General features: G+C 46.9%; 1 protein-coding gene across 1 annotated transcript in view; it reads right to left on the bottom strand.

Moving 5' to 3' along the window:
* Window positions 1–7,414: 7,414 nt before the first annotated feature.
* Window positions 7,415–11,687, bottom strand: part of ABCC12 (ATP binding cassette subfamily C member 12) — a 55,877-nt gene continuing 51,604 nt past the window's right edge. The window contains exons 26-28 of the mRNA XM_064489996.1: window positions 9,926–10,039; window positions 7,644–7,808; window positions 7,415–7,540 (exon numbers count right to left, since the gene is read on the bottom strand). Of these exons, the coding sequence (XP_064346066.1) occupies window positions 7,448–7,540; window positions 7,644–7,808; window positions 9,926–10,039 (372 nt within the window). The 3' untranslated portion in view covers window positions 7,415–7,447. The remainder of the gene's footprint in view (window positions 7,541–7,643; window positions 7,809–9,925; window positions 10,040–11,687) is intronic.

Here is an 11,687-nt window from a genome sequence, read left to right as displayed (position 1 = left end):
TCCAGCCTGATCCCACACGAGAACCTGCAAGTGCGAGTTACACTTCCAAACAGTCCCACCCTGAGACCAGGGAGCTGGGCCTCTCAGCTCAGAGCTGCCCTGGAGGAATGTAAACTTCTAGGCTCTTCTGTCTTTTCGTGTGTGCACTGAGCAGCTCCTGTAGCCCAAGGTGGTCCTGGGAAGAAGGGGTCCAGGTAGAGAGAGATCTCTGGGAACAGGAGGAAGCGGAAACATCCCATGACCACAGGGATCTGGACAGAGCGCCACAGCGTTTCCCAGTACCCCAGGGCCAGGCTAGTTCCTCCACAACACATGTCTCTGTCCTCTAGTTTGTCAGTGTGGATATTAACAGGTTGCCGTTGCTTAGAGTGAGAACACTTGGCTCAGAAATCCCCACGTCGGAGAAGCCGGAAGAATCTGATTAGTGTTGCAGCACCATTATGACCACTTAGCAAAGAAGCCCTCGGGTTGTCAAGCCAAATGTGCTCTCTGCACAGAGTGGCCTTGTCATTTCCTAAATGATCTTAAATGAGCCAGGGGTGATTGCTGCGCAGATAATCTCAGTCTTACCCGTTGCAGAAGCAAAGAGGCGCACCGTTGAAACAGATGCCCCAGAGGGAACCAGGCTTCCCTTCATCTGCGTGCCCAGGAGAGAGCTTCCTGCTGGTGGGCAGTGTGCACCTTACAGGCTGGCGAGCGTGACCCTTGCATGTCTCTGGCAGTTTGTCCTCAGGACACCATTCTGCCTGCGCTGGGGATGAGGGGGGTATGATGTGGCAGAACCAACCCGTTTCTGTCCCCTGGAGCTTGTTGGCAGTGGGACTGTCGGAGGCCCTGCTCTCCTTGGCCAGACTCCCTTGATTGCTCGTGGGCTCTTCCCAGCACCTGCCCTAATTTTTCCACAACAAACTGTTCTGTCACCAATTCTGTCCAAGCTGTTGGTGGTCTCCAACTGTGCTTGGAGACGCAGACAGTGAAGTAGCTGACAATCTTCCAAACAGAGCTCAGCCCGAGTTAGGCTGTGACCTGCTGCCTCTCTCCACCAGGTCCTCCTCACCTCAGGTCTTCTGATGATTCCCCTTCCCAGGCCCCCGCCTTTGTGGCCCCCACTTCTCCAACGGGGACTGTTGGTTGTTTCCAGAATCATTCTCACCTCTTCCAAAATTCATTCACCTCTTCTTTTTTTTCAAATGGGAGGAAGGATTAAAAGAGTGAATGATCAGGTAAAATACTGAATGAGTGAATGTATCAATGAATGAAAGAATGAATGAATGAGCTCACATCTAACTTTCCACTCCATCCTCCTGCATTTTAATGTATGTTCTTTGGCACTTTTAAGTCAATTTCCCCAGCAATATCATAAGCTTCCTGAAAGAAAGAACTATTATTTTTTTTATTTGTTTTATGGATCGGGTCACAGAACTGGGCCACTGTCCATCTTTTCTAGAACAGTCTGTGCATCAGTCAGTGTGGCATCTCGGATGTAGCACCAAGTTGGAATTCAGGACCTAGTCTTCCCCCATCACTCTTTGGATAAACCTGGACCAGTTTTAGACTTTCCAGCTTCAGCTCCCTCATCTTTAAAGTGAAGTGATTGGACTGAGAGGGTGGGCTTTGGGGTACAAATCCAGTTTCCTCTACCTACCATCTGGGTAAACTTGGGCAGATTCCATCACCTCCTTGGACAAACAGGAAGGACCATTTCTAATTCATGGGTTGTTTTAAAGACTTCATAACACGCCGTAGGTCACGTCAGGTGCTTAGTCCATAGCTAATAATTGTAGTCTCTAAATTCCTGTCTGCATTCTGACACAGTGAGAATGTTCAAGGCACTGTATCAGAGAAGGAATTTGCAAGGCAGTGGAACACTGTTTCTTCTGTTAAGATTCTTACATGCTGTGCAAATTTCTCTTTAAAAGAAATGCAAGGCCAATCAGCACATGAAAAGATGCTCTATGTCACTAAACAACAGGGACAAATCAAAACTACAATGAGATATGGCTTCACACTTATTAGGATAGTTGTGAAAAAGGAGGAATTTCTGACACATACCTTGAAGACATTAAGGTAAGAGAAATGACGCAGTCACTAAAAGACAAACAGTGTATAATTCCACTTATATGAGGGACTCAGAGTAGTCAGTTTGGGGTAATGAAAAGCTTTTGGCCATGGGTGATGGTGATGGGTGCTCAACAACATGAATGTACTTAATGGCACTGAGCTGTACACTTGAAAATGGTTAAAATGGTAAAATTTTATGTTATGCATATTTTAACATAATAAAATGTTTTTTAAGAAATGTAAAACAATTGCCATAGACCAATTTAAATTTAGGTTTCTTTGGGTGTGGTTTTTGCCAGAGGCTCCTAGAGCTGCAGATAAACATCAACCTGGGTGTTGCCCTGCTTTGTGCTGAAACTGTAGAAACAGCCCGGCTCTGGCCCTTTAATGCCAGTCCCACCAGAGGGAACGTGCTTGGGCGGGAGCGGTGAACGTGCACATCGTGGAGTCAGGCAGACCCTCTCTGTGGAAATCAGCATTTATTTGAAGGTTTTAGTGCCCGATTTAGCTTCACCCAGAGGTGACCTTCTTCACAGGGCCAAAAGAAAAGTGAAATCTTTGATCGTCCATCTGACCCCAAACTGACCTCTTGTGCTTTTCAATTCATTTTAAATCATGCTGTTCTGGCCAAAGTGATTCTAACTCCTAGCAGAGAATATTTCACATTTCTACCAACAATTCTGGGCCAATTTCAGATCTGTTCACTTGAATAGCAAGAATAAAGTCTGTGAGTTCTTTTTGGGTCCTTCTGATCTCAGGCAGCAGGGAGGGAAGGTGAAGGAAATATTCATAAGTGGCACCAATCTTTGTCAGGAGATAAGAATTTCCAATTCTTATCACTTCTAAGGTAGAGGAAGATGGGTGTAAGTCCAGAGCAGGGACCACTTTTCCTCAGGTCAGGGTCGGCATCTTCCCAGGAGGGAGGACGTCATTGTCTTCTGCATCATTTGTGATGTGTTTGGCTGCAAATAACAGCAGATCACCTCCAGCTGGTCTGAACAATAAGGAAAATGCATCCTCTCACATGACAAGAGGTGGGGTGACTGCAGGGTCGGCAGTTCAATGTCATAAGCAAGGCCTTGTGCTCCATCCATCTCTCCACTTCCTGCGCACGGTCAAAAGGCCACACACAGGCCATGGGAGAGAATGCTTTTCAGAACCCACCCCTCAACCCTCAGCCAAGTTCCCTCTCCCATCTCATTGACCTGAATTGCTTTGCATACCAATGCCCAAACCAGGAGTCAGCAAGCTTTTTCTGTAAAGGGCCAGGACAGTAAATCGTTTTGGCTTTGAGGACATACGTTTCATTGCAACTACTCAGCTTTTGCCAAGAAGCAGCCAGAGGTAATGTACTAACAAACGAGAGTGGCCACATTCCAGTAAAACTTTATTTAAAAAAAAAAAAAACAACAGGCAGGCTGGATTTGGCCCATCCCTGCTCTAGATCAGCTGTCCTGAAACACGCCACCGATAATTTGTAATTTATAATAACAGTGCTTGTGAGTGGCATATTCTACTCTCTGCTGGCATCTAACAAGGATCTTCGAAGGTTTCTGACTCGCAGCATTGAACATATGATCACCCAAGAGACAGGCAGATTGACAGAACACAGCAAAACTGGGACACCAAATAAAATGAGTAGAAAATTGCAAAGAAGTTTTTATGTCCTAATGAGCATCAGAGTAGACACTAAGGGAAGACACAGAACTTGGTTAAATCTTGTTCGACTTACTTTACAAACTGAACGTTACAAAAATGTTTAGTTAGAGTTCACTATAATCCCCTTGAAGCTCCAAATCCCACTCTTTTGAAACTATTTTCATATCTCCTTTTTATTTCTCCTCTCTTGAAAGTCAAGACTAAAAAGAACCTTAGCACTCAGTCCAAACCCCTAAATTTTACAGATGAGTGAATGGAGGCTCAGAGAGGGCAAACTACTTTCCCCAGATCACATAGCCACTCAGTGCCAAAATTAAGACCCAAACCCAGGCTGTGGTAGGTTGTAATGTGGTTCAAAGTATCTGCTGCCCCTCCCAAGAAGTGGATTATACAACTCCCCGCAGGAACCGTGGGCCTCACAGTGCCTGTCTCTGCAGCTGGAGTACATACCCTACCTCCCTGTTGAACTTGGGGGTAGCCAGGTGATTTGTTACCCAGGAAATGTGGTGAAGTGGCATGTGGCACTTCTGATTGTTTTGCCAACCCCGGGCTGCAGAGTGAAGGAGAGAAGCAGCAATGGCACAGCTGACCCATGATGGACGTGTCATGTTAGCAGGAAATAAACCACTGAGATGCGAGGCTGTTTGTTACCACAGCATAACTGAGCCTGATCCTGACCAATGCATAGGCTTTATAACTCTGAGCACCGGGATCTTTCTCACCTAGATAGTCTCAGCAGGGCTGCATGGGACTGAGGAGCACGCATTGTAGTGTCAGCCTGCCTGGGTTTGGATTTCACAAGCAATTACAAATCGGAGGTTTGTAGCAACCCTGCACCGAGCACGCCTATTGGCACCATTTGTCCAACTGCATATGCTCATTTTGTGTCTCTTTGTCACATTTTGGCAATTCTTACAATATTTCAAATTTTTCTTTATTATTGTATTTGTTATGGTGATCAGTGGACTTTGATGTTACTACTAAGATTCACTGAAGAGGCTCAGAGGATGATTAGCATTTTTTAGCAATAAAGTATTTTTTTATTAAGACATGTACATTTTTTTTTTAGACAGAATGCTATTGCACACTTCGTGGACTACAGTATCGTGCAAATACAACTTTAATGTGCACTGGGAAATCAAAAAATATTGCGTGACTCACTTTATTGCATTGTTTCTTTATTGCTGTGGTCTGGAACCAAACCTGCGATATCTCCGAGGTCTGCCTATAGCAGCTCAACACTGGTTATTATATTCAACATACTCTCTCCCTGGCTGACATTTCAGCGACAGTAAGAGGAGGGAGGTGAGGGCTCACTGAGGGTTAGGGTTACAGTTAGGGGTAGGGTTAGGGAGACTATTCCATGTCCTAGCACATGCAAACAATCAACGTCCCTCCAAAAGCCACTCTGCAGTGAGCCATGCTGACAACCATCACTGTCCCTGTCCTTGCTACAGGCTGAGGGGGAGGGGCATGAGAGGCGTAAGAGTCAGACTGCTTAGGATTCAAATCCCACCTCTGTTCCTTCCTTCTTATACATCTATAGCTAAGTTACTAACCACTTTGAGCCTCAGTTTCCACCTCTGGAAGATGGGAATAATAAAAGTGTCCATTTCATGGGGTGAGGTGAAGATTCAATGAACTTATTCATGTAAAAGTGCTCATCACGGTGCCAGGCACAGTGCAGGGGCTCACCAGGTGTCAGGGTCGGTCTTCTTTTCTGGACAGGACAGGCCAATGGCAGCACGGGCAGAAACAATTATCAGAAGGTGAGTCATCTTTCAGTGCATGTGAATGAGCCACAGGGATCTGTGTAGCCTTGGCTCCCCACTGCCTTCATGGAAACACCTTCCTGAAATCATAGACTGATTGGCTGGCTGGTGCTGAGCTGGCAGCCGAACACACAGCTCGTGTGGATTCCCACGGCCAGCACAGAGTGCCTGGTCTGCTTGCCCCATGGGTGAGTCACTGGATATCCATCAAGGTGAAGGCCACACTCAGCCTGGGCAGCTGTTCTGGAGCCCAGTGACTTCAGATCAGGGTCATACCCTGTGATAGGAGAAGGCTCAAGTCGGGAGGTCAGGACAGTGTACGGTTCAAAGACGCACTGCGTCCCTTCATGGAGAGATCTGAACATGGCAGGGAGCCACCCGTGAAAGGAGCCCTCTCACTCGTGGCATTTCAACCACATCCTTCTTGCTGTGCTCTGCTGATGGTCGAATTGCCTTAGCCAGGGCCTTAACGCTCATCAGATGGGAGACCTACCTGCAGCCAGCTGTTCCTGCTTCCCCTCTGGTCCAGGACACACCTGCCAGGGCCTGGCCAGAGGAGGGCTGGAGAATGATTTGTTGGAGGCAAAGTCCACGAGCCCAGTCTTTGAGATGCTAGCCAATGGCATGTCTGCCCTCAATTTCAGCCTTTCCAGATTAAACCCTTAACATGCAAATCTATCTTGGGGGTAGGAGGATGGAGGGGGACCTGCCAGATGAGTTCATCAGGGTGTCAGGGTGTCATGCACTCATTGCACTCATGTCGCTCATTCTTGAGTGCTGTGTGCCAGGCTTGCCTTCCTCCATGTTTGGAAGGTTGGAAGGATGGCATGGGACCAAGACTAAGGAGGGGAAGGGGGGGAAGGTTCACTGGCCATCACTGCCCTGAGCCACGTCCAGAGCTCAGCCTGGAGGCGGGTCTAGGACACCTCATTGAAACATCAGTAGTGCTTCCAATCCCAAGGAATGAGAAACAGCCAGATTGTGGCAACCACTGCACAAAAGCCCTTTGAATTTTCTTTTTTTTTTTTTTTTTTTTCCAAATGTCACCATGAATCAGCAGCACTCACCCCTCAGCTGCTGGGACTGTGTGTTTACTGCCTCCGTCATAGTAAACCTTGAGGTGGGAAAGAAAGACTTATATTTGGGAAACGCTGTAGGGGTTTTTATTACTGAGTCAATGGCGAAAGCAACAAGGCTCTGTGACAGAAAACAGTACAGAAATTAGAGTATCTTCAGCAAAATAATTGCAAGGCAACATTTCAGGGTAGTTTAATTTCCTACTGCATTTTAATGACCAATATAGAAGATATAAAAATGTCATTTATAGAGAAACTCCAACATTTTGTTTTCCTGGTTATTCTAATAGATCAAATGGGACATACAATATGATTTTTTAAAAAAAATTTTCACCAGACACTGTAATCAATCTTTCATGCTACAGATCTCTGTAGTTAGGGCTTGTCACACACTCCAAATACACAAGAACAGGAGTTAAGAGGGAAGAAAACTCTGTTCTCTTCCCTTTTGATAACAAGGCAGGGAACCTTTATAAAGGCCAACCTTAGGAATTTTCCCATTCTGTTTAACCAGTTTTTAACTGAAAGTTATAATGTTTTCACTCCCATGCACTAAAGTGGTATTCTTGAGAACGTATGAGGGACCTTTGGGGTTTTAGGACGTGGGGGCAGTTTTTTAATCTACTAGCTTCACCTGCCTCTGTTTATCACCCAGAACAAAGCCAAGCCCTCCAAGTGAGGTCAGGAGGCGTGCGCTGGGCAAGGCAGGGAAGCAGCTCCGCCCAGGCTCAGCCCGTGCTCCTGGCATGGGAGGGATGGTGGACCAGGGCTGCCCTCCACCCTGCGCAGATGACGGCCTCCCCACTGCAGGCGCACTGACCCATCTCACATAGCCTCCTCCTCTTCTAAAAGCATGTGACGTGGCCCCAGCAGGGATGTTTACAGTCGGAGTTTATTTTCTGCTGCCAGTAACATAGCAAATGCAGAATCTGGCTTCTCAGCAAGGACTTCAGGCTTGTCAAACTCGACCACCTGAAAGTCAGAGAAGAAGAACTGAAATTGCCAGACAATATGCACCCACCATAGAGCCCAAAACCCCTGAAGCCTCTGGAGAGGTGACACCAACGTCCTGCACCTTCCCGTTTTCCATGACCAGGACGAGGTCACAGTTGAGGACTGTGTTGAGGCGGTGGGCGATGGTCAACACTGTGCAGTCTTTGAAGGCGTCTTTGATGGTGCTCTGAACAAGGGTGTCAGTCTTAGAGTCCATGGAGGCAGTGGCTTCATCAAGGAGAATGATCTGTGAAGGAAAGAACACTGTGAAAGCCACACTAAACCAAAGCTGTACCTAGAGGGAAACTTATAGTCTTAGCTCTATTCATTAAAGAAGAAGGGCTGAAAAGTAATGAGCTAAGTATCCACCTCAAAAAGTTAGAAAAAGAACAACAGAATGAAAGTCACATCACACCGTCTTCATCTTCTGCAGAGGGACTTGCTGGAGAAACAAGGTTGTGTGTTCTTTACTCTTCTTTTTATAAGTGGTTTATTCTAATCCTACAAACTAGTAGGAAGACACACCTCATGGGCTTTATCTAGTGCTATCATGTGCTGACATGAGTCAGCATGAGGTACAATAACAGCACTTGTGTTAGTTTCCTATTGCTGCTGTAACAAATTAGTACAACTTAGAGGCTCAAAACAACACAAACTTATCACCTTGCAGTTCTGGAGGGCAGTAGTCCTAAAGGCATGGCATTGTCAGGACTGCACTCCTTTTGAAGGCTCAAGAGAAGAAATGATTTTCTTGCCTTTTCCAGCTTCTAGAGGCTGCCTGCCTTCCTTGGCTCATGGCCCCTTCCTGGCATCACTCTAACTTCTACTTCCATCATCACATCTTCTCTCTTTCTGACCCTCTTGCCTCCCTCTTATAAAGACTTGTGGTTACACTGGACCTACCAAGGTAATCCAGGATAACCTCCCCATCTCAAGATCCATAACCTAATCACATGTGCAAAGCCCCCTTTTCCCAAGTAAAGTAACACATTCGAGATTCCGGATATGAGGACGTGGGCATCTTTGCGGGATGGGGGTGGGAGGGGGATATTATTCCTTCTGCTGCGGTGCCGGTTTGCCAGTCAGAGGGCTTGAGCTCAGCTCTAACTCTGCTTGCCCTTGGCTAAATTACTTAACTTCTCCAAGGCTGTTTCCTCGTCTGTAAAAGAAGGTTATATCTTACTATGAGTATGAAATGCAAGGGCAGCACATAGACCACTTAGCAGTGTGGGGCGCCACAGTCAGCACTAAATGCATGCTGGCTCCCTTCCCTGCCGTTAGCGCATCCAGAGAACGCGCTGCAAGAGTAGAAACTAACAAAATGGCTTCCCTGATGCTAAAGCTGTCTGCTGAGTCATTCTAACTGAAAATTCTTGCCCCTTGCTTTTCTCTTTCCTCTGACAAACCCCGACCTCTGCTTCACTTGCCTACTTGCATCTGTGCTAAACAGCCCCCAACCTTTCCATGACACTCTCCACTCAGTATACATTCTCTACCCAGAATAGCTTATCCTTTAACCCAGAAGGTGTGTTCCAGGAAGGTGGTCACAGGCTGAAAGCATCAGAAGAACAGACCCTCTAGAGTTTCTCTGTGATGCCAGGTGGGTTCATCAAGATTAAGAAGAACACAGTGCCCCGGAAAATGCCCTGATTATTGTCGCCTTTCAGTTCCATGTGGTTTTTCCATAAGACCTTGGGATACCAACCCCAAGCTGGATGTAGTCTCTAAGGCATTAGCCTGCTGTGACTCCCCTCTGCTTGGCAAAGCAGTAAAGCTGTTCTCTCCTAATTCTCCCAAAACTCTGTCTCCAAGTCTCAATTTGGCTATTGAGGTATAGAGGCCAGTTTTTTGGCAACACCATACGATGGGTTACATTTTGATCAGGGTTCATAGAATGGGATTTCTAAAGCAACAGCAACCTCTTCCTTGAAATCAGTAAGCAAGGATGGCTAAGTCACTAAGAAAAATGAGTATAAATTTTACAGTCCCCACGTCCTGGCATTCTGAAGGCCTTCTCTGAGATCCTGGGTACTGTTTATCAGGCCTCAGAATTGTTCAGGACAAAGGGAAAAAGTTAAGAAGCAGATTTCTCAAACCCAGACCACTTAGCAGGACAGAGAATACCTAAACAAGACCTCCCGGGGAAAGGCCCAGAGGAGGCAGGTGCTGTTGCTGTAAATGGCTGTTATTTTTCAATTTTTACCCTTCACAACTTTGTCTTAAGAGAAAGTGTTCAGTTTTTAAACGGCTCAATTGCTCTCTGTTTGCTGAAAGACAAACGCCTGGCTCTAGCTCCCAGATTGAGTGGTGCTGCAGGAAATATCCAAAATTCGACCAATCCACTTTTTCGTGCTGTTTCCTTACTTTTGAATTACGGAGAAGCGCTCGGGCCATACAAAGCAGCTGGCGCTCCCCTACTGAGAAGTTTTCTCCATTTTCTGTGACTTCTGCCTGTAATTTTTCCGGGAGCTTCATTATCTATAAAACAGAGAATGCCGTATTCGCGCTGACGATCTATAAAGTTGTCCTGCGTCGTCTGTATTGATTGCCCCCTCCTCTTGCATTTATCAGCTGGCTATATTTTAATATGGAAAAGAAAGTGCAGAACAACAGTCATTTCAATATCGCCAACAGCCACCAGGGAGAGACCAAGGAGCAGGCAGTCATTAATAATTTTAAATCACAGTGATTCATAGAACCCCGCAGACACCTTGCCAAAAGAGTACAAATGATGTGCGTATGGCTGGAGAGAATCACAAACATGTGTACGTGGCTTTCAGGATTCCTATTTCCATGGACAAAATAGAAATGAGATGAAAGAGTTTTCTGGTCAACAAGGAAAGGTAAGTCAGGGTCTGATTTGTCCAGCACGACAAGTCCAAGTGGCTTTGGGAGATGCTCATCTTAGTACCAAGTCCTGGGGGAAAAAAAATCCCCCCTGGGTTGTAGAGGTGGCCACGCTCACTTGCTGACCCCAGCTGCAACTCTCATAGGACAGGGTCCCATCTCACAGCTGGTTCAGTCCACTCAAACCAGCCACACCTGCCATCCCTGGAGCATGCCACGCCCCCTCACCTCCTCGGGGCTTGACTGTTTCAGTAAGTAAATGAGGCTGTTGGCGGAGCAGTAGGGCACTTCATCTGCTCTAGAGTCAGATGGACTTGGGGTCAAGCCTCCATTCTGTTACTCACGTGTTACATCTCTGAGTCTTAATTTCTGCATCTCTAAAAGTGGAGGTAGGAGTACGCACCTCAGAGGGTTGTAATCAGGACCAAATGAGAGAATGCATGTAGAGCTCTCAACTGAATCATGGCAGTGGCCTAAGGAATATTCTCCATTGTTGCTTTAAATAAGGGTAAGTTAGGATTACATTCTACTGATATGCATGGTGCCAATAAACCGCTGGCCAAATTTAAACCTGGGCCAGGTATCTGGGGCACTGGGGCTGGGAAACGAACTCATCCCGGACAGCCCCAGAGACCTACTGTGTCTCTCATGAATGTTCTCTCCAGAACCTGCCAGAGCATCTCATCACTGTGACTCTCAAAGGGATCCAGGTTGTACCTGCAGTGAAGGAAAAGAGAGGGGGCTGAATTTCTGAGGACAAGAGGATGGCAGAGCACATTTTCCACAGCATGTTGGGGAGAAGTGTGCGATGACGCCACGGGAACAAGAGCAGTGCTGAGCCCAGGACGACAGTCCATGAAATACCAACCTCAAGCCAAGAGACTGAGGACCCACCACTCCACAGTGGGATGGAGCAGAGACCAAGGCAGGCAGACCACCAATCCTACCAAGAGATAGCATGGAACAACGCACTCAGGAGACACATTTGGTCCTCTGGGGGCCATGTGCAGCAGAGCAGATCTGACCTTGTGCAACTTCTTAGCAGAGAGAGAGGGAGTGAGCAGTTCCATCCGCTGGTGCGTTCACTCTGCCTTCAGAGGCAAGAGCTCCATCGGCAGCTGTGGGGCCTTGCAGAGGGCGAGCACCTCATGTGCAGGGTGTGAGTCTAGCACTCCCAGACACGGAGTGGGCTTTTCACACAACTCTAAATACAGCCCTCAACTTCATCCGGTGCTCAATGCAGGAAATGTCCCTCTTGTTAGAGGGGCAGGCGCCGCAC

Source organism: Camelus dromedarius, chromosome 9 (genome assembly GCF_036321535.1).
Source record: "Camelus dromedarius isolate mCamDro1 chromosome 9, mCamDro1.pat, whole genome shotgun sequence".
NCBI lineage: Eukaryota > Metazoa > Chordata > Mammalia > Artiodactyla > Camelidae > Camelus > Camelus dromedarius.
This window is presented reverse-complemented; position numbering and strand designations above follow the sequence as displayed.